Source organism: Gekko japonicus, unplaced genomic scaffold (assembly GCF_001447785.1).
Source record: "Gekko japonicus isolate JY-2015 unplaced genomic scaffold, Gekko_japonicus_V1.1 scaffold971, whole genome shotgun sequence".
NCBI lineage: Eukaryota > Metazoa > Chordata > Lepidosauria > Squamata > Gekkonidae > Gekko > Gekko japonicus.
Genome location: NW_015173151.1, coordinates 596,317 through 619,964, shown reverse-complemented (window position 1 = coordinate 619,964; position 23,648 = coordinate 596,317). Strand labels below are relative to the sequence as shown.

The window sequence follows — 23,648 nt, the reverse complement described above, 5'->3', positions numbered from 1 at the left end:
TCTGAGGTCACATGGGAGGCAAGCCAGGAGAGGGCCTTCTTGGTTATGCCATCAGAATTGTGGAACTCCCTCCACATGGACATTTGCTTGTCCCCTTCTATTTGTCGTCCGCCAGAAGGTAAAGAATTTTTTGTTTCATCTGGAGTTTTCTCAATGACCCGTTGTTCTTGCCTTAAATTGTTGCTTTTATGCGTTTATATATGTATTCTAGTTCACATTTCACTCAGCCTTCACAACATGGGAGCCCACCAAGTCTTAACTCTCAACTGCATATGGCTACCCAGTAGGCATTCCATAGACTTCCCAGTTTTGCTCACTGCCTGGGACTATAGAAAGTGATCATTTAACCATTCCCTGATCAGTCCCCACTATATGTGGCTGAAAGGTTGCATTTAGCTTTGAGGTAAAAATTGTGCCTGAGTATCACAGAGCTTTCTGCAGTACATGCTTAGAATATGAGTGAAAGAGAATCAACCAGCTAGCAGGTAAGGAAATGAGCACTGACAGAGATGAAAAAGGTTTTAAACAGCGAAGTTTAAAAACAACAAGCAGTGATACATCTACAACCCCCAAGCCAGCAAACACAGACTGTACTCCCCAATTAAACATTTAGACTCCCCAAATTCAAACATTCTTTTCTTCATCACTTCAAAAGCCTTACTATTCTGCCTTACTTCCCCTCTCCAGAATTTCATAGGAGTAAGAACTTTCCTTACGCTTTTGGGAGGCACTTACAAAGTATAGGGAAAGTCTGGAAGTGATCTGATGCTGTTCTCACGTGCTTGCAAGGGGAGTGGAACCACAGGCAATACTGGAACTGCTGCACGAGTTCCTACAGAAGTCATAGGGAGTAAGGCCAGGGACACGCAGTGTTCCCTCTAAGCTGAGTCAGTGTAAGCTAGCTCACAGTTTTCTAGCCTCTGGCTCACACATCTTTGTCTTCGCTCAGGAAGGATGGCTCCAGAGCAAACTATGCAGTAGCCAAATCGCTCACTCACAACTTTAATGCCAGTAGCTCACAAAGTAGAATTTCTGCTCACAGGACTCCACAGCTTAGAGGGAGCATTGTGCAGAGAATCACATATTTCTGTCTTTCTCATCCCCCCCCCTCCAAAAAACCCCACATCTGAGATACCCATTCGAGGGAACTGAAAGTTGTTTCTGCTGAAATCAGCTGAACAAAGCAAATTTACCAAATCACGCTTGGTTTGACTCCTCCCTCCCAGTTTGACCAGTCCCTTCCCAGCATTTAGCCTCCGCTCCCAACCTTTGCCCATGGCATTGACCTAGGCAAGTGTCCCATCAGGACAAACTGCAGGCAAAACACCCAGGCATTGAGCACACTGTCTGAGGGAGGAATCTGCTCCCACCTAACTGGATTCCTGGGGGCAATGGCTGCCTCCACTCTCCCCTCTTCAGCAAGACACCGAGAAAAAGGGCTGAGGGAAATGGCAGTGATCCTTCTTCTCCTGACTTGTCTTTGGGGTGAGTGATTTCTCCTACAATTCAGCAAATGTGTACCTTCCCCCCCTCCCCTCTGCCACAGCTCCCCTGAACGGCTTGTTTTGTAGCGATCAGAGTAGAGCATTGGTGGGTAGAAGGTGGCTCCAGGTCCACCAGCCAGTTTTTGGTGGAGCACCTGGTACTTTTAAAACAAATCGAGAGGTCCAGTCGTGACTCTGGACTGTCACAATGAATGCAGGAGTGGTACTGTGAGTTCTTTCTAGGGAGTGAGAAGAGGGCTTTGAGGTTCCTCATGGGCCAGAGAGATAAAGTAGGTCAGATGGAGCAGCAGTATTTGAATGTCCCCCAGACTGGTTTGTTGCCTCTGAGTGTTCATTACTATTTCTGCCCCACACACCAGAGGCAAAGTGGCTGGTGTGTATGACCCACCCAGTCTCATACTCTGCCTCTCTCAGAGAACCTGTGAATGTACAGAAGAAGCTGTGAATGTCTTATTCTTCATGAGCCCCAGAGAAGAGGGAAAACAATGACCATGAATACTTCCTAGCCATTTTTTTAAAAGAAAGTAAAGAAAGCAGCGAAATGCAGACTTTGATCCTTGTCTGTAACACTGGCTGCCAAAACAGCAAAGGTACACAAACATTAGTTGGCTTCTCTGTGACTTCTCCAGTCAGCTACATATTAAGGCTGTCAAAATACCTCCTCTTGTTCCGGGAGACCAGATGCAAAGGTGGGTAGGGCTTTATTGTTTAGTTAGGGTGGCAGCACAAAGAGCAAATATATCTGTGCTCAATTAAGAACTACCTGAAATCCCCAGGACATAACTTAAGAATGTGTAAAGATATAACAATACATGTCTCTATTTCTAACTTTTGAGTTTGAGCCAAGCACACTTCAAAATTCTTGTGATGACTGTGGCAAGCTGGCCATAACTGATTGTACTCTTATCTCTTGCTGACCCACAGAAAAATACTAGTAAATCATAGTGCTGTAAATTGCAGTAAAACTGAACAGCACATGTATTGTTAATTATTTATATTGTAATTTAGTACTCTAGCAGATTGGCCTTGTCTTTTGCCCTGCAAAATTCCTTCCTCCATACAACTATTTATTGAAGCAAAAATGCATATGCCACCTCTCCAGCAAATGTCTCATGGCAGCTTGCAACTTAAAACAATAAAATCAGATTCAGAGAACCAACTGAAATAAAACTAGCCTGTTTAGCAAAATAATAACAACAACAACAACATTTCCATCCATTCGCCATCAAGCCAGCAGCACCTCACCTTCAAACAGCAAAAAATTAGGGTAAATCAGCAAAAAAAGCCAGTGGAATGAGGGCCATACAACGTTTTGTCTGACGCCTAAAGGTGAACACAGTGAGCATCAGATGAATGGCAGTGGATCTGCCATCAGTGAAAAAAACGTGCTTCTAGTTGCCACCCACCTCCATTTCATGACACTGAAAGACCTCGAGACAAAGATCTTCACTGGTGAGCAAGACAAGCAGAGGAGGAGGCATTTTTGAGGAGGTGGTCCTTCTGATATTAAAGGTCCAGGAGCCCACTCCTGCCTTCTTGAATCTGAAGGGCTTCAAGAGTCTGTTCTACTCCCCCCCCCATTTGCTTTTTCTCTTATGCATAAGGTTACCAGCATTGGTCTTAACTTCTGCTCTTGATGCTTTCTGTAATCTGTTCTGTGTGCCAGAAACAATCTCTACCTATCAGGCTAATCTCTTTCCACACACACCCCCTGGTGCCTGCCCACCCTCAAGATCTGCCTTGTTCAACAGCCATTCTGAATAAGGATATGCCATCCTCTATGACTAATGATGGGGGTGGGAGAATGAGGATAGGCAAGATTCAACATATTGAGAGAATCAAGGTTGTAACTGGTTAAAGAACAGGCAGCTCATTGTAAGGAAAAGAGGACGGTTTTCCCAAATGAAGAAAGTAAGCAGTAGAGTCTCTCAGAATCCGTATTGAGACCATAGTCAAGATGAAGAGAGAAGTAGCAAATTACGGAGATGGCCAAAAAAGAAAATTATGGAGAGTTCCAACAAATCTTCCCAAACTCGGTGAAACTTTATTTATTTATTCGATTTTTACCCCACCCACCCCACCGAAGCAGGCTCAGGGCGGCTTACATAAAACGTTAAGAACACACTGAAAAACACAGAACAATTCTAAAACAATTGTAAAGTGCTGATTATACATATACGACAGCGAAATATAATTTCATTGTTTGCCATAACAAAACGGAAAGCGGGATTTTAGTGTCAGTGAACGTCTTAACCAGGTACACTTCGATGGGTCTGAAGGGGCCAGTCTCAGGGCAGGGGTAGAACGCTAACTGGAAACGGCATTTCCTCTTGCTGCGCTTGCAGTGAAACAGGAAAGCCTGCTACTGGGGAAGGAACTGAAAGTCAAATAGCAAGTATGATAATGCCATTACATAAATACAGTGTGTATCGGAATCAACGAGGAGGGTCACCAGTTGGGAAATTCACTGCTTCTGTTGTGAAACGAAGGGAAACGGAAGACCAGCTTGATTTTACTAATGTCAGAGGGTAGCCAGGTCGGTCTGCTCTATGACAGAACAGTTAGGTTTGAGTCCAGTAGCACCTTAGAGACTCCAGGAGCTTACAGAGCTCTTCTTACAGGAGAGTCCGTTTCCAGGCTGATTTCCCTTGTGAAGGTATCTGACAGGGCAGTAGAGGAACAGGTCGGGCATTTCCAGGATGAAACGTTTATAAATGTGTTTTAATCACAAGTTCTCTCAGAGTTGTTCTCTCAGAACTCTCCCAGCCCCACCTACCGCACAGGGTGTCTGTTGTGGGGAGAGGAAGGGAAGGCGACTGTAAGCCGCTCGGAGACTCTTGTGGGTAGTGAAGAGTGGGGTATAAAAACGGACTTTTCTTCTTCGTTTCCAGCTGATAGCTGAAGTTGATGACAAAGGCAGAGGTGGTTAAATGTTGCAGATTCATGCTTTCATTATTTTTAAATCCTTCTGTATTGCACAAAATGTTGTGGATATTTTGTCTTGTTGTTGTAATCTGCCTTGATCCCTCAATAAGAGACAGACAGACTGACAGTTCTCCCAATAAATAAGATCCACACTGGGCAGGAAAAAATGTGGGAGAGAAGGCCTAGAACGATCAAGCTGTTGTGGCATCTTCCTTATCAGGAAAGGCTAAAGCATTTGGGGCTTTCTAATTTAGCCAAGAGACACCAAGTAGGAAATGACAGAGGATTGTAAAATGACAAATATGGTACTGAAGTCAAACTCCTCTCATGAAGCATCAGGTTCAGGACTGAAAGAAAGGAAGGACTTCATAAAAACAAGGTGTAATATTTTATTCTGTGTTTCATGCTGGTGTAATACTGTAATAAATGACTTTGACTTCGACAATGTGCAATTAATTTGTGGAAATCACTACCAGAAGATATAGTGACGGACTCTTTTTGTAGCAGGAACTCCTTTGCATATTAGGCCACACACCCCTAATGTAGCCAATCCTCCAGGAGCTTACAGAGCTCTTCTTACAGGAGCTACTGTAAGCTCTTGGAGGATCGGCTACATTAGGGGTGTGTCGCTTAATATGCAAATGAGTACCTGCTCGAAAAGAGCCCTGATTCATGTGGCTTTTTAAAAAAGATGAGAACATATCATTGATGATAGTTCTGTCTAATGTTTTTAAATGTGACAGCTAAATGGAACCCCTACGAAAAGAGACAGTGTACCGTTAAATGCTAGGCTCCTATGAGAATGAATAGAGAATGGCCATTGCCGTCTTTTGAGCACCAGGAAGCTGGCTGCTGTTAGAAGAAGGACAGTGGACTAGGTGGACTTGGTTTGATCCAGCAAGGCAGTTCCCATTGCCTCTCCCCCCTCCCCTCAGCCACTTTCCTGTCCTAATGCCACTTCTCGAATGATAATTCAAGGGAGAAGCTCTCTCTTCTGACTCACTCTCTGAAAATTCATCTTCCCAGGTGTGGTTTGGGGCTCAGATCCTACAACTTCAGCCACCGCTGAGGTGAGGCTAGCGAATGGAACGAGTCGCTGCAACGGAAGAGTGGAAGTGCTCCATAATGGCCAGTGGGGCACCGTTTGTGATGATAACTGGGGCATGGAGGATGCCAGAGTCGTATGCCGGCAGTTGGGCTGCACGGCAGCATTATCAGTCGTATCCAGAGCACATTTTGGAAAAGGAACTGGCCGCATCTGGCTGGATGAAGTTGAATGCAAAGGCACAGAATCAACTCTCAGTCAGTGCCCTGCAAGGCCTTGGGGAGAAAACAACTGCAACCATGGAGAAGATGCTGGTGTCATATGCGCAGGTAAATTGATTTATCTATGGGCTGATTCACATTTTCCGTCTTAAAAGATTGGTTTGTTCACCTGGCCAAAAATGCTGTGGCCAGGAATGCTCAGGAATCAACAGATGAAGCTTTGCACAGCATGGAAAGAAATATTTCCACTTGGACATCAAATTGCTGTTAAAGGCAAAGCAAGGGAGCTACTAACAGAAGCATCCTAAACATATGGAGATCCACATGAGATGAATTAGTCTACTAAAGGTCATGAGGTGAATTTTTCTGCCCTGACTTAGATCGCCCAGGCCAAATCTCATAAGATCTCAGAAGCAAAAGAGAGCGGACCCTGGCAAGTACTTGGATGGGAGACCTCCAAGGAATACCAGCGCTGGGTTGCAGAGGTAGGCAACTATCAAGCCATTTCTCTGAAACTTCCTACCCGTACTAGGAGTCACTAGAAGTCACCATAACTTCCAGGTAGGCAAGCACACTCACACAAACACACAAATACCCCCCCCCCCAAAAAAAAATGAGATGAATTTTTCTTAAGAACCGGCTCCCACTTTTGGTGACAGTATTGTTCACATCAAGGGGAAGAAAGGAAAAGAAAAACAGGAAAAATAGGTTTGGAAAGGAGGTAGATCCTGAGAGAATTGATATATTGTTAATTGTCTCCCTGAAGTGAGGTAGGCATAACACAGGCTTGGGATGGCTAAGGGAACCCACCAAATAAAGGAAATATGTCATGGAAGGCTCTTAGCTGACCCCAACATCAATTCACCTCCTCTGTGTTCGAAAGCAAACAACTGAAAAGAAAGGTATTTGGAGAGGGCATTGACAAAGGAGGAAACCAAGTCCCATAGCTTTATTTTCATTCTTGACTTCTTACCTTGAAAGGAGCCTGCTTTCCTTATCCACCCCAACTTCTTAGGCTCCCAGAGTTTCTCAAACTAACGTATAGGCGACTGAATGAAAGGGGAATCATCAACTGGAGGGCATTACCACAGGAAGTTTTGATGTCTATTAGCCTATGTGGCAATAAAAAGAACAAGCAATCAGTTCCCAGCAACGTTCATTCAGAGAAGTTAAGTTTATTGAGACATTGATGCTATAGGTATCTTGACTATTTTGTGTTAGAACTAAAGAGAAAGCGCAAAGTAATAGATATACATAACTCAAAGGGGTCCCCTGATGGCCTATAGCCAATCAGGTAGCCAGCAGAAGCCCACCAATGTAACGGGCAACATTTCCCAAGAGAAATACTGTACCAGGCACCCAAGGTCATATAACATAGCAGACTGATAAGAAACCCGGTGAAGGCACAGCAGAAACAAGAGTCATCATTCCAAGGTACCTACGCCCCCCCATCTGCATGACAGCCAGGCAAGAAGCCTACCTGACAGGGGTCAACTGAAATTATAATAACTGAAAGACAAAGATTCCAGTCAGACAAACAAAAAACCCAGTGAGTTGAGTCCAGTCCAAAATTTCTGCTTGTGCTATAGAGCTGTTGCTCAAGGCAATAGGAAATAGATATGGTAGTTGCATACGCTAAATCAATGCACATACAAAAAATTATGCAAGAAAAAGATCTCAGTAGCTGCTTGTGGCCCCAACCTAGATGGTCCAAGCTAGCCTGATCTTGTTGGATGTCAAAAGTTAAGCAGGATCAGCCCTGGTTAGTACTTGGATGGGAGACCCCCAAGAAAGTCTAGGGTTGCAATACTGAGGCAGGAAATGGCAAACCATCTCTGTTCTTCTCTTCACTTCAAAATCTTACAATGTTAGCTACATGTGTTAGCTGCAACTTGACAGCACCACTAGCTGCTTGTGCAAAATTGGGAAGTCTCCATCCCAAGAGTTGCAGTGCCATTTTCTGCACATGAACACAGCCCAAGAGAGTTTAAGTTTCAAACTAATCTGGGAAAACTGGGTTTCATTCCCCACTCTTCCACATGCAGCTGCTGGAGTGACCTTGGGTCACTCACAAGTTCTCTTAGAGCTGTTCTGGAAACAGCAGTTCTCTCAGAGCTCTCTGAGCCCCACCTACCTCACAGGGTGTCTGTTGAAGGGAGAGGAAGGGAAAGAAGATTGTAAGCCTCTCTGAGACTCCAAGTGAAGGGCAGGGTATAAATCCAATCTCTTCTTCTCTTCTTCATCATTACTATGTATTCAGTTTTACATATCTTTGCCACTTTTACATATTAATTAGAATCTCTAACACATAAAAATATATCAAGGTTCAAAGGAAGGTCTATTATATATGTCATATCAAGAGCCTATTCGTATTTGAGATGTAGCATTTTAAACAAATTTTAATTCTATTTGTATTTCTTTACCATAAATTTGCATATAATATTTTGTCTCCTCCTAGCATCGTACACATAATACACACTCCATCTCTCCTCAAATTTCATAATAGACCTGTTTATCAAATAGGTTGTTAATTTTGCCATTATTGCATATTCAGCAAGTTTATTTTCCCATTCTTCTAAACATGGACAGATGTCTAGAGACAATACTCCTCTTGATTCAATATTCTAGGAACAAAATGGATGCCATCACCATTCATGTGAATGAGAATGAAGAATTTAGCTGACCATGGCCAGATACATAACGGTGAAACCACTGGTCTCACTGAGCTTGTAAATGCTTATGTTTGCTTTGCATGTCACAAAAAACATTTTTGTTTCTTTTAAAGCCCAGAAGGCTTGGTATGAAGGCCTGATGGTTCAACATGAATTGCATTGGTTGTGACTGTCATTCTGTTTCTCTCTTAATAGATGTAAGGCTGGTCGGCGGTTCAACTCCCTGTACTGGCCGGGTTGAGGTGTTCCATAACCAACAATGGGGAACAGTGTGTGAAAATGGCTGGGACATCAATGAAGCTCGTGTTGTGTGCCGGGAAGTGGGTTGTGGAGATGCCAGAGCTGCACCTGGTAGAGCTAAATTTGGACAAGGATCTGGTCCCACTTGGATGGATGGAGTCAACTGCACAGGATCAGAAGACAGTCTGAGTAAATGCCCAGCAAAGCCATTGACAGAACACAGCTGTGACCACAGCAAAGATGCCAGTGTGGAGTGTGAAGGTAATTGCCAAAGAACCATAGATATTGTTACATTCAGCCTTGCTTACTTGAGTTCATGGGGGCAATGCTTATCTGGGTTAGTTCCCTTTGAAGGAGAAAGCACTGGAGACTCATGGTGATTCTGCGATGTTTCCTTTATTGACAAACAGAGCACAGAGGGAGATAGGTAGGGATCCGCAGGGTAGCAGATCCACTTCTCCACATCAGATCCCCAGAGAGGTCCTGCATCCTCAACATGCTTCACCTCACTCACAGGAGTGTCTCCCGCTCTTTCTGTCTCTGCAGACACCTGTCTCTACCATCCCTTCAGCAAGAAGGGAGCTCACCTCTTCCAAGCTCCTATGGGCACTTGCCAGTGCTGTCTTCTGACACTTAAAACCCATTGAGGAGGTTTCTGTTGTTACTAAAAATACCCATTAGAATTCCTGTCTCATATAGGAGAGACTGAAAATAATCAGGGGACAGTAGTCAGAGTGCAAGCTTGTAATAACAGGAAAAGAACCATAAAATCATATAAGCCATCACATAAAGATATCCTGCATAGCTGTTTACTTAGCTCACTGACAGACAATAACTTCTCCAAGAATGGCCAGCAGCTGGCAATCTTGACCAGCATCCCTTAGAAAGTTCCTGTGTGACCCACAAGTTGTCAAATTCATTGTCCCTCGTTTGTTCAAAACAGACATTTTAAACAGTCAGTAGTGGAAAGGGGGGAACTGAGAGACAACGAGAAAAGATGGGCAAATGATGAGGGATGAGGAGCACCTGATATATCTTACACTGTCCTCTTCTGAGTAGGTCACAGTGCCCAGATTCTTCATGAAGTTCTAGTGGGATGAAGTCAAGTCACACACACCACTGGTTATGTTTATGCATCAAATAGTGATGTACATTCCATACAAATATATCTATTACCTCACCCGCGAGCACTGTTGGTACCAACCAAAAGGTACAAGGTGGCCAGCAGCTCACAACAGTAGTTGAAAACATGCTTGAGTTGGGGCTTCTCAAAGATGGCAAGAAGGCAGCAGATGGAACTGAGGGAGAATCTTTTGCATGTGAAGCAGCACTCTCTGCTTCACCGCAAATAATTTAAGCAAGCTTTGCAATGCTCAGTAGTTCTAATATGACTTCTTACCACATCATCTGTTCCTATTTTGTGCATGTTGCTTAGCCAGCAGTTCTTTATTAAATTAATAAATTAGCTAATAGTTCCTCAAATTTCTGAACAGTTTTTGTAGAGAGACTCCCCCATTAACTGCTGCAGTATTCTCAGTTTAAGTACAAATTATTTCACCTGTGTCTTAATTCATCTACAAACCCCTTCTCTTTTTAATTTTTTTTCCTGATCAGTGGTTTATCTCTTAGCAACAAACACACATTGAAGAAACATCACTGAACCATTCAAAGTCATCAACATGATGAAAGAATGATCAGCAAACAGACTGTTTCCTAGACAGGGGAATAAATAGGGGAAACCACGGTATATGTCCTAGGAGCAGTGATAGTTATTTCTTTTCATAGAAAACAATAAGACTGCAAAATTTTGAGATAGCAGCAAGTGATTTGGGATGATAGAAAATCCCAAACTGTCTGCAAAGTGTTTTCCTTTAAACCAAACTTTTAAAAACTGTTGAATCCCTTCCAGTATTGAAGCATTGAATGTCTTCCAAAATAACTAGCCTTTGCTCTCAGCAATGAGGGGATTACCTCCTAACTTTAATCGATGGGCCATTCTGAGTGAATACAACATTTTAAAGCCTCAAACCCCGAGCAACAGACATCATGGTTGAGATCAATTTTGTTTGTTTGTAAGTCAAACGTGTTCACCAATTATGATTTCTGCCTATGGTCCAAAGGACCCATATGAACCACTGGTTTTCAAGGTAAGCTCTCCAAATTTGCCTTTCTTCCTAAACATTCCCCAGCTCTTGATCTGCAGTGTGTGGGTATTTGTGGAGGGATTAGGTCCTATGTTTCTGATACTCTCAGATATTGTCTTTGTGTGCAGAGTTGCAAGGAAATGTGGCAGCTGGTTTGGCCACTACCTGTTCTCAAAGTCCTATGGTGACCACAATCTCAACAAGGTTGGGGATGCTTGCTCGACATATCTCATTTCCTTTTGTCATGTAGCATAGACTGAGTGACATTTATCAGATACCAAGCCTGCAGCCGCATGTGTGGGAGAAGACTACAACTGTGTCCCATGTTGGCCTTTCTTTGTACTACATTAACCTCCCCCCCCCCCGAAGAATAGTTACTATAATGTGACCCATCCCGCTGCATTCTGAAATGGTGCTGTCCAGAAACAGGTAGGTCAAACAGAGTTTGAAGGAACAGAGCAAACTAAATTCCAATTGTGTGTTTTAAGGAAGAACCATATGCCCACCATCCTACTACAGGTATGCCTAGGCTGCATACAGATGTCACAGGGCATTTTTTCCCCTTATGGGATAAACCTGCATTCATTTTTTGTTTGCAGTATAAATGACTGATGTTCTTATCAACTGTTTGTCCTGTCTATCACCTCATGATTCAAAGGGCTAGCTTATTTTTTTTCGTAAAGTGTAAAGCACTGCATGGTCATTTAATATTCTATCTATCTATCTATCTATCTATCTATCTATCTATCTATCATCTTTAAAATCAGAGGTGTCAAACTCATCTATCTATCTATCTATCTATCTATCTATCTATCTATCGTCTATCTATCTATCTATCTATCTATCTATCTATCTATCTATCTATCTATCTTTTAAATCAGAGGTGTCAAACTCATTTGTTATGAGGGCCGGATCTGACATAAATGCCACTTTGCCGGGAGGGCCACATGTGCCATAAAACGTCATGCCAGGTACTGGAGACAGAAACTGTATAAAGGACAGCAGCTGGTAAGCTCCAAGTTGGTGTATCCTCACTGCAAGGCCCCATGGGCTGGTAGAGGGGTGGAGGAAAACCCACCTAGGCGGACTGGAGAGCCAGCAGTGCAGCACTGGGCAGATACTCCCACAATGCTTGACTGCTGTAGACAAGGTTGTTCTGCCATGCTGAAGCCACAATAGAATGGCTCTGCTCACTTCCCCCAGCACTTCCTCCCTTGCATCGGTTGCTCGCGGGCCACATAAGAGCCCAGGACAGGCCTGATCTGCCCCCCAGGCCTTATGTTTTACACCCCTGTTTTAAATAGTTGAAAACTCCAGGCAGGGGGAAGAGGAGGTGATCTTATTACATCAGAAGTTTCAGGAAATCAGAACAGCAAACGTCTGCACCAAGGCCTAAGAAGCTGTTTCCCCTGACCATAATCTCAGAAAGATTTGTATATCAATGCAGCAAGAGTCTTTCCACAGTGATAGTGCTCAGATTATATCCACTATTTGCATGGCCTGTTCAACTAGGATCAAAGCATGCTAGTAGCAGAGACATCAGCTTCGGAAATGTTCATTCTTTGTGTCTTTCTTCTTCTCAGAGCCTCCTGAAATCAGATTAGCAGAAGGTCCTACTCACTGCTCTGGCAGAGTTGAGATACTCCATGAACAAATTTGGGGAACTATATGTGACGACGACTGGGACCTTGAAGATGCCAATGTTGTGTGCCATTATCTTGGCTGCGGAAGTGCCACTTCAGCTCCGCGAGGTTCTCGTTTTGGAGCAGGAAGCGGCCCCATCTGGCTGGATGGTGTGAACTGCACAGGATCAGAGAAGGCCATCAGTAAATGCCCTGCTAAAGAATGGGGGCAGCATGACTGTACCCACACTGAAGACGCTGGCGTTATATGTACAGGTAACAGACCTGTGTCCAAAATCAAAACCTGGCAAAAGACGATGATTGTTATTATTGTTATATTTAATTTATACCCCGTCCTTTCCCATGAGTGGGCTCAGGGCGGCTCAAGTATGAAAGTTTCTTTTCGAATATGGAAATTTCTTTCTATTCCATCACTTTTAAATTTTAAATTAAAGAGCAGGTCGAGAAAGAGGTACTTTTCTCCCTTTCTCACAATACAATACTCCCTTTCTCACAATACAATACTCCCTTTCTCACAATACAAGAACTCGTGGGCACTCCATGAAACTGCAGAGCGGTCGGGTTAGAACGGATAAGAGGAAGTACTTCTTCACCCAAAGAGTGATTAACACTTGGAATTCACTGCCACAGGAAGTGGGGGTGGCTACAAGCATGGACGGCTTCAAAAGGGAATTAGATAAGCATATGGAGCAGAGGTCCATCAGTGGCTATTAGCCACAAGGTATAGATAGGGGCTCTGGGGCAAGTGATGCTCTGTCTTCTTGGTGCTTGGGGGGGTCAACAGTGGGAGGGCTTCTAATGTCCTGGCCCCACTGGTGGACCTCCTGATGGCACTGGTATTTCTGGCCACTGTGTGACACAGAGTGTTGGACTGGATGGGCCTTTGGCCTGATCCAACATTGGCATCTCTTATGTTCTTATGTTCTTATGTTCCAACACTTAACCTGAAGGGGTATTTTCTTTGCCCCCACATACAACCTCCCCTGCAAAATTAGCCCATGGATTCCAGTTTACAGCATGACATGAGCAAAAAACAACAACAACTGGGTGCACCTACAGAGCAAGTCACTTCAGATGACTCAAGCAAGCAAACCCATCTATAAGCACAAATAATAGGGCAGAAACTGGGGAAATATCATGTACTATAATGATTGGCTGAGGTTTCCTCAATGTGCATGTATCATTAAAGGGGGGGGGGACTCTCCTGAGCTTTTAAACTGAACCAGGGTGATCCTGAAATTCTGCTACATCCCTTGAGATGAGGAAGCTCTGATGCACTATAGTTGGGTTCAATTGCCAAGCTCTCCATGGGGGCAGCATAGCAGAATGCTTTAAGAAACAAGCCATCAGTTGCAGTAATTGAGGTGCACCAATGGCCCAATCTGCATCTAGCATTTGCTCCTCTGTGTTACCAAACCCACGTCGTATATGCATATATGTTCCACGTCAGAACAGAAATTCCCCTCTGCATTGCATGCCACTTTTGCTTTGATTGGCAGTGTCCAGACTGTGTGCTGCTTTCACTTTGTTTGATCTCTCGGTTTTATGGAACTGTCCGCATAGATTTCAGGGGTGACTCTGCAGTCAGTACAGCATTGGCCTGGGGTATTTGACTGTGGTTTTGAGCCACATCTTTTTCTGTTCCAATGTGGGTTTGGTAAAACAACAGAGCAAAAGCTAGGTGCAGACTGGGCAGTCAAAAGCCAGCAGAGAAAGATGAGCATGTCTCAACTATGTTGGAAGATGAGTATTCCAAGCAGGTCGCTTGTTGTATTCATTGCTCCTGCTCAGATCTATAACTCTTTTCTAGTGGTGCAGCAGATATGGGTAAGAAGGAGATTTGTTGTTGTTTGGTCCATTCCTTATAGCCCCATATATAGGGCAAATTGTTGAGCCAATTCTCCCTCCTGCTGGCTATGTCACAGACAATATCCAGCATGAATCAAGCGCTGCACCCATGTTACCTGCATAACAGAGCAGAGAGAAAACAGTCCATTAGTTGTTGTAGATTTTCCAGGCTGTATGGCTGTGGTCTTGGCATTATAGTACCTGACATTTTGCCAGCAGCTGTGATGAGTACTCCATCTTTCGGTGTTATACCTCTGAAGATGCCAGTCACAGCTGCTGGCGAAACATCAGGTACATCAAAACACAAATTGCTGCAAAGTTCTTACAGTGAAAAAGATGGACAATAATAGACTATAAATAATGAGCTTTGTGATGTTTAATTCTTGTATTTTCAACGACAGGATGCCATCAGAAGAGTGATGACACCAAGAAGAGAAGGACAAACCTCTCGAGTAATCGTTTGTTTCGAAGAGTTTCTTTTTCAAACAGATCTCCTAACAATAAACGAACACAGCTTAAAGCAAGGAACAACCTGGCTCCATTCCATCAATTTTGTTAAAAAACAATTTGGTTAACAAACCATACATACAGTTCTGTAGTTTTTCTTAATATGACCAAACCACAATGCAGTTCTTACACTCTGTTGATAGAAAATTATTTTTCTTTAGTACACAACATTTTTCAATAGAATTTTAAAATCAGTTATAACAATAATTCATTCACATCTTACCAACAACTCTTTGTTTCAGTTCTTAGCTACCAAGTCTTTCAATCGGACACAAGTCTTAACCACAACATACATGACTTACATTATATACAAAAAACTCTACAGACCACGTGCTATTCTTACTGAGGATGCCAACTTATCAGTGCTTCCTATATACAGATGCATAGTTTTCCCAAGCATTTACAAACGCAGCAGGAGCATAAGCCCAAGGAGCCACATTGAGACCGGCCGGTTGTACTGTTCTAAAGCCAATGTGGCTTTAGAACTGTTGTGTTTTCTATGAAGAGACTTAGGTTACTCTACACCTCTGTAACGATCTCGTGGGGGAAGGCATGCTGAATAGCTGCCGTGTCTCCTATGAAGAAACTTAAGTCACTCTAAACCTTTGTAACGATCTAGTGGGAAAGATATGCTGAATAGTTAATTGTCTGTGATTCTTTAGTTGTAATAATTTCTTGCTATGTATACTCTCCTTGGGCTTATGGTAAGATGTGAATGAATTATTGTTATAACTGATTTTAAAATTCTATTGAAAAATGTTGTGTACTAAAGAAAAATAATTTTCTATCAACAGAGTGTAAGAACTGCATTGTGGTTTGGTCATATTAAGAAAAACTACAGAACTGTATGTATGGTTTGTTAACCAAATTGTTTTTTAACAAAATTGATGGAATGGAGCCAGGTTGTTCCTTGCTTTAAGCTGTGGTCGTTTATTGTTAGGAGATCTGTTTGAAAAATAAACTCTTCGAAACGAATGATTACTCGAGAGGTTCGTCCTTCTCTTCTTGGTGTCATCACTCTTCTGATGGCATCCTGTCGTTGAAAATACAAGAATTAAACATCACAAAGCTCATTATTTATAGTCTATTATTGTCCATCTTTTTCACTGTAAGAACTTTGCAGCAATTTGTGTTTTGATGTCTATTGTATTGCTGTTCCCTTGATTGCTATTATTTGAAACATCAGGTACTACAGTGCCAAGACCATGGCCATACAGCCTGGAAAAACTACAACAACTAATGAACTCCGGCCGTGAAAGGCTTTGACAACATAGAAAACAGTCCACCACTGTAGCAAGTGCATAGGGTATGGATACTCAAATCGCACACACATTTTGTCCACTAAGAACGGCGTGTACACACAGGTTGCTATTTTTACATTTTTTTTAAAGAATCACAGAAATAGGAATCCAATCTAGTCAATCAATTACCCAATCATTTGTATTTTAAAAGGGGGGGGAACCCAGCCATTTTACCTTCAGGCTCCAGTCTGCGTGTGTTTTGACTTGCAGTACAGATTCCCATAATGAAGAATGACCTTTAACTGCCCTTTCCCAATCCTAGTCAATGATTGTCGGAGAACCTTCTCCACACTGTAAATATATTTGGTATGCATTTGGGTCTGTGAATTTCTCCTGCCCTGGATATTTCAATGGGATTCTTAATCCTTTACTCCATGTGTGCGCTACTGTGTTTAATGTGTATATATGTTTGTTTGTCCTGTCAGATATCCGACTGATGAACGGCTCAACTCGTTGCTCAGGGAGGGTTGAGATATATCACAACAAGCAGTGGGGCACCATTTGTGATGACGGCTGGGATGTGCAGGATGCAGAAGTTGTGTGCCGGGAGCTGGACTGTGGAAATGCTTTAACAGCAACAGGTGGAGCACGCTATACCCAAGGATCTGGTACCATCTGGCTAGACAGAGTTAACTGCACAGGGAAAGAAGCATCCCTGAGAGAATGCCAAGCAAGGCCTTGGGGAGAGCATAGCTGTGACCACAGGAGGGATGCGAGTGTGGAGTGCTCAGGTAATCTTGCAGAACATGATACCACGTTGGAAACTTCTTTTGTTCATTATAAAAATCCATGCAATGCCAACTTGACGTGAAACGTTTTGCAAGCTTTTGAGCTCATTATAACACTTCATCAGATAGGATGTTACAAAGACTGAAGGGCTGGAAGCAAATTTTTGGACTGATGATGCTCCAGGTTGATATTGCAAACATCTCCTAAGCAATGCGTACAGGAAAATAGCTGAACTGTATCATGGGTGTTGGGTTACAGCTCATTCTCTGGGCATACCAACTCGATGACATCCACTCTGTGTTCACTTCAGTAGAAATAAGAGGACCAGCTAAAGTCAGCTAAGGTCACTGTGGATCTGGAAGGGCAAACTGTCTTGTTTAAAACTGCATCATCTTCTGAAAGAAGTTGGCTATTGCCTACAACTGATGCCAGAAAGAGTCATCAAATGCCCCCATGGATAATGTTTATGTTTAAAACAGCATCAGTTCCTCAAAGCCAAGATCACACAACTGAGCTGCATCCAGTTTGTTGTAGTGGTTAAGTGTAGTAGTGGTTAAGTGCAAGGACTCAAATCTGGGAGAACAGGGTTTGATTCCCCACTCCTCCACTTGCAGCTGCTGGATGACCTTGGGCAAGCCATAGTTCTGTCAGAGCTGTTCTCTCAAGGGCTGTTCTCTGTCTGTTGTGGAGAGGGAAAGGGAAAGGTGATCGTAAGCCTCTCTGAGACTCCGAGTGAAGGACAGGGTATAAATCCAATCTCTTCTTCTCTTCTTCTGCATCCACCCATTCTGGAATATTGCTTACCGCATTTATATTACACCTTTTCCCCTAATTCTCCTCTCCTCTATTTTATCCTCACAACATCCCTGTGAGTTAAGTTACAGTGATAGTTTTTGACATGCCCAAGGTCACTTAGTGAGTTTCCAGAGAAGGGATTCGAACCTGGGTCTCCCCGATCCCTTTCCCAACACCCTAATGTTTATACCATACTGGCTGTAGGGTCACCAGCTCCAGATTGTAAAATACCTGGAGATTTGGGGGGGGGGGTGGAGCCTCAGGAGGTTGGGGTTTGGGGCATGATGCCATAGAGCCCACCTTCCAAACCGGCCATTTGCTCCAGGTGAACTGATCTCTGTCTCCTGGAGGTTCACAATCCTAACTGGTTCTCAGATATACCACACTGGCCCTGTCACTGTCCAGTCGTTGCTCTATACTATAGCAATATTTCACAATTGGATTACCCTGCACGGACAAACCAATCCACTGAATTATCCTGACTGCAAAATGCCACTACAGTGCAAAGATAGGCCAATTTCCAATGCCTTGTGGATGAAGCCAAAGCCCTTTTATTCCCCAATTGGCTCCAAAAATTATCTACAGTGAGATGACAAAAAACTAGTTCCTTCAGATCGCGATGGTGAAGAAAGATTATGACATACAGTTAGTGGCTACCAGCAATTAAAAGCCACCAGTGGTCATTTAATCACACATCTTCCAACCATCCACTGCCACTGAAAGGACATCTTCAGCTATGTGCATATGTACGTATTTAGTTATATCTATCATTTCAAAGCACTTGGTATATATGATTAAAGAGGTGTCAGTATGAGGATGAGAAATACCACTTCTTGGCCTTTACACAGTCTAACTCACTTTGGATCAGGGCCTGTGGAATAGAAAACAATCTTTTCTTCCCCCAAGACTTTCAGGTAATGAACCTAATCTGGGATTAGGCCAGGTGCATGCTTTATCTCTATGTTGCTTCTACTACCAGAGGCCCTTTTGAGCAGACTCAGTGGAATGTATCCCCTCCCCCCCAACTGGGAATGAAAACAAGAGATGATGAGTTGTAAGGACTGGTAAACTAACAGTTCCTTTAATCATTTCAGACCCAAATGAAATCAGACTGGTCAATGGTACAGGCCGCTGTGCTGGGAGAGTTGAGATACTCCACAACCAGCAGTGGGGGACCGTGTGTGATGATGGCTGGGATATGAACAGTGCCCAAACCGTGTGCAGAGAACTTGGCTGTGGGAAAGCAGTAGCAGCCCCACGAGGAGCTCATTTTGGAAGGGGAATTAATCCTATCTGGCTGGACGATGTCAAATGCAAAGGGACAGAAGCTGCCCTCAGGGACTGCCGCCTAAAGCCTTGGGGAGAACACAACTGCAACCATGGAGAAGATGCTGGTGTGGTGTGCTCAGGTAATGGACAAATGGAAACTAGATAATGCAATATGGTAAACAGTGTGAATGGCCCCAGCTATTTGACAACAGCAACTTTCACGTGAGATCTGCTACTGAAAACATTTATTTATTTATTTATTTGTTTATGTGTAAATTAGACTTTTAAGCTGCCCTCTCCTGTACACACAAGGCTCAGGGCAGTGAACAACAATCAAGCACATTCATAAGTTGATAAAACAACTTACAACAATGATATAAGAGACAATTAATAACTTCCAGATGGCACTAAAATGTCTGATTGTGCCCTTGCATTGTGGGGGGAGGCAGGGAAATGGGGAAAGGGAGAGCCAGACAAGACGGAACCCGTCACTGACCTCAGCCAAAAACCTGGCGGGACATCTCTGCCTTACGGGCCCTGCAGAACGGCATTAGGTCCTGCAGGGCATGGATGTCATTCAGCAGAGAGCTCCACCAGGTCAAAGCCAGGGCCAAAGAGACCCTGGCTCTGGTCGAGGACAGCCAGACATCTCTCAGGCTGGGGATCACCAGTAAGTTATTCTCTGCAGAGTGTAGTGCTCTTCAGGGGTATACCAGAAGAGGCGGTCCCAAAGATACGTGGATCCCAGACCATTTGGGGTTTTAGAGGTTAATACCAAAACCTTGAGTCTGATCTGGTACTCCGCCTGGAGCCAGCGTAGCTGGTGCGGCACTGGTTGAATACTTGCTGTCCATGGTGTTCCAGTAAGGACCCGTGCCACCACATTCTGGGCCAGCTGCAGTTTCTGGGTCAATCTCAAGGGTAGCCCTCCATACAGTGAGTTACAGTAGTCCAATCTGAAGGTGACTGTTGCATGGATTACTGTGGCTAGGTCAGGGTGAGACAAGAAGGGGACCAGTTGCCTGACCTGGCATACCTGGGAAAATGCCAGTCTGGCAACATTTGTGATGAACTCTGAACACACAAAGGCTGGTCCAGCCAAGCCACGTGCGCGTTCCCTGGTCGCGACTCCGGGGAACTTAGAGAGTCACCTGAAGCACCTTAGTGCGCGCTAAGGGGAAGAAGCAGAGGCTTGAGAGAGAGAGAGAGCGAAACAAAGCCGCGTTTCTCTTTTTAACAGCTCTGTTCTGGGCATGGCCTTACCTGCCATAAACCCTGGGGTCCGTCCTCTATTCTATGGCTATAGGTCCACTATAGGCCCCCCGAGAAATTCCAGGGACGCATGTGCTCTGGGGCAGGCATCTCAGCAATGCCCATCCGTGGGCAGCATGAGGTGAAAGGCCAGCCATTCAGGCACATATCAGCAAACACACATAGCAGTGAACCCTGAGTTCCCAAAGGCACAGATACATAGACATTTGATCAATACTTCATAAGCACACTACAGACAAAATGCAAATACAAGCACACATGGTAACACTGGGCCTCCATCAATAAGGAGGCATCCAGAACCACACCCAGGTTCTTAACAGTAGTTGTCGGTGTTAGGGGCACACCGACAAGAGTAGGGAGTTGGTAACCCAATCCTGATTCCCCAGCCAGCCAGCCAGCCAGCCCCAGAACCTCCATGTTAGCAGCATTCAGTCTCAGCTGGCTCTGTTTCAGCCATCTCACCAAGACCTCCAACTCCTCAGCCATGTTTACTGGGGTGGTGCCCGGCTGGCCACCCATCAACAGATAAAGCTGGGTCTCATTAGCATATTGGTGACATCTCAGCAGAGCTTTTTTTGTAGAAAAAGCCCAGCAGGAACTCATTAGCATAATAGGCCACACCCAACAGCAGAAACTCATTTGCCTATTAGGCCACACCCCTGACAGCACAGCTCATTGGCATATTAGGCCACACCCCCATGTTACCAGAAGTGTGCTCACACAGCCACACCCACCTTTTGCTTCTTATTCTGTTTACCTTGTTTGTTGTCAAAACCCAGGGCTGTTTTGTAGCAGGAACTCCTTTGCATGTTAGGCCACACACCCCTACCGTAGCCAACCCTAATGAGTTTCTGCTGCTGGGTGTGGCCTATTATGCTAATGAGTTCCTGCTGGGCGTGGCCAACTTGGAAGCCATCCGGAACTCCGTTCCTGTGCGTTCCTGCCCAAAAATAGCCCTTCATCTCAGCCTGAAACTCTTCACTAGTTGGGTAAGAGGGCACATATAGATGTTAAATGACGTTAAAGAGAGGATTACCCCAAGGGACCCCTCAGACTAAGGGGTATCTCGTTGACGTCCTCTCTGCTAGCGCTACCCTCTGTCCCCAGCTTTGGAGAAATGAGGTAAGCCACTTCAAGACTACCTCATGAACTCCTATGTCAGTGAGGCAGTGGGTCAGAAGATCATGATCGACCATGTTGAATGCTGCCATGCTGTAAGATCAAGCAATAACAGCGGCGCCAACCCACCTCAGTCCAACTGTCTTTGAAGATTGTCTGTGAGAGTGACCACTGCTGTCTCCATCCCATGGCCGGGGTGGAAGCTGGACTGGACTGGGTCCAGTGCTGATGTGTCCTCCAGGAAATTCTAGAGCTGCTCTGCCACTGCTGTCTCAATCACCTTACCCAAAAATGAGAGATTCAAAACTGAGCAGTGTTTCTCTCACACACTTTCTTGCACTCCTATTTCCCCATTTACTGCACAAATTGTGACCTTATTAAAGAGGCTGAATCAGTTCCAGCCCATGGCATACCACTAATTCATTGTTTTCTTCTATTTGGGGGAGAGAGGAATCGACAAAATTGTACCTGTGTACGAAGAGGTTTAGACACCTTCCTCATTTCTTCTGCAGTGGATTGGGTCAGAGGCCGGATGGGAACTAGTAGAGGTGTGGCCCAAGGCTTCCAGTAGCCTAGCCTTAAAAAAAAAAAGGCACACTGTAGATTAATGCTTCCCACCATCATTAAAAGGGCACTGATCAAGATTCTCTTCCTCATTTGGAAATAGGCACAGCTAGAAAGATGGTCGAGCAAGGAAACCTTTAGAAATACAATGGTAAATGTAGTCCACTATCTGCGCTATGTAGTTTCACAGTCCTGGAAGCCATCAATGCACAAGAAGCTTCTTGGTGTGGTGGTATTTATGAATGCTGTCCTGTCGCTTCACCAAATCATATGGTTAAATATGATTGGAATATTCATTTGCAGTGACTAGAGGTACATCACCACAAGGCTATTGAGATGGGAATATTAGAGGGACAAAACTACCTGTAGCAATTCAGCCTGATGGCTTAGTGAACCGGGCAAGGTACAACTGGTGCATAATACCAGCATACCATTTTGAATTAAGAATCTTCTGAGTCTTCTTCTGTAGATAAGGTAGTCCAGAGAGTCACATTCCATGCTTATGGATGAGTGTGTGATGAGAAAAGGAGTCTATGTCTAAACACTGGTAATGACATTTTGGTTGGGCTACCCCGTGATCAAAATCATATGAGATAAATTCAGTTTCATTTTCTTATTTCGTGGGCAGTGTATTCTAAAATTTTACTTTAATAAAAGGCTGTCTAAAATTTCCAGCCCCAGAGCCATGCACGTGGTATGTGCTAGAAATCTGGAAAGTAATATATATGTACATAGGTGGAGGATCTGTGAATTCTTTTGCTCTGGTATGGTAAGATATTTGCCCCAATCACATGAGTCCAAGGATTCTTCTGTTTTAATAATTTCTGCTTCCTTTTGTAACTTTCAGCTAATGGTATATGCACGAGAGAAACACCTTCTTGGGAAATTATCACAAAAGCTCATTTCTCAGTATATATCTTGGGGAAACTTGGTGATAAACCAAATCCTCAATTACAGGAAAGCGGCTTCCTGTTTCAAAAGCACCTCACCTCCCTCACAATGCTATTTGCATTCAATGTCTGGACCACACACTGGAGCTCCTCACTGGGAAGGTTCCATCAACCGCAAAGGAGGTGCTATGGCTCAGTGGAAGAGCCTCTGCTTTGCATGCAGAAGGTCTCCCACATCTCCAGTTTAAAGGACCAGGTGATGTAGGTGATGTCTGAGTAGATGAACCAATGACTTGATGAACCAATGATCCGATTCAGCGAAAGACAGACTGAGGACAGACTGGCAGTATAAAGCGCGAGGGAGGCGGGAGGCGGAAGCATACCAGGGAGGAGGTGCGAGGGAGCTTTCACACTTTTGGCCTGCCCCTGGTGGAGGTGCAGCTGTAAGCAGCCTTTTTTCACTCCCTCGAGAGGTGCCTATGCGCATAGGCGCAGCAATGCAGCTTGTTCCCAGCTTTTAGCGTACACACTTCTAGGAAGGGGATCAATGCGCTCTCCGAGGGTCTGCTACTGCTTTCACGTGGTACTTTTTTTAAACTCAGAAGGGAATCGTCACAGAACGGGTTGAGTATGGCTGGGGAATGCCTGGCAGCTGTGGCTGTGTGAACCGACCCCTTTAATCCGTTTGTGAAACATGCCTATATCGGGCCAAACTGCCAGTCTGAACTCAACTACAATTTCATATGTGTTCTGCTTTCCTGAACAAGAGCACTTTCATAAACAATGAAATTTCACAGCAGGTCTGCTTGCTGAGGAATGATCAGGCTTATTGTGGTTGGCTTAATTGTTTGTTTGTTTTCCCAGCCAAGTGATCTAGGAATAAGGAGTCCAGCTTTTGTATTGGAGTCATTATTCTCAGATAGATCAAACAGCTCTGCAAACTGTTTACCCACAAATAG

At 44.1% G+C, this 23,648-nt stretch overlaps 1 protein-coding gene across 1 annotated transcript in view; it reads left to right on the top strand.

Moving 5' to 3' along the window:
- Positions 1-1,382: 1,382 nt before the first annotated feature.
- The window catches only part of LOC107119787 (deleted in malignant brain tumors 1 protein-like), a 42,139-nt gene continuing 19,873 nt past the window's right edge, over positions 1,383-23,648 (top strand). Inside the window, exons 1-8 of the mRNA XM_015422379.1 lie at positions 1,383-1,485; positions 5,457-5,808; positions 8,550-8,870; positions 12,328-12,663; positions 16,239-16,243; positions 16,477-16,782; positions 17,295-17,303; positions 18,670-18,984. Of these exons, the coding sequence (XP_015277865.1) occupies positions 1,392-1,485; positions 5,457-5,808; positions 8,550-8,870; positions 12,328-12,663; positions 16,239-16,243; positions 16,477-16,782; positions 17,295-17,303; positions 18,670-18,984 (1,738 nt within the window). The 5' untranslated portion in view covers positions 1,383-1,391. The remainder of the gene's footprint in view (positions 1,486-5,456; positions 5,809-8,549; positions 8,871-12,327; positions 12,664-16,238; positions 16,244-16,476; positions 16,783-17,294; positions 17,304-18,669; positions 18,985-23,648) is intronic.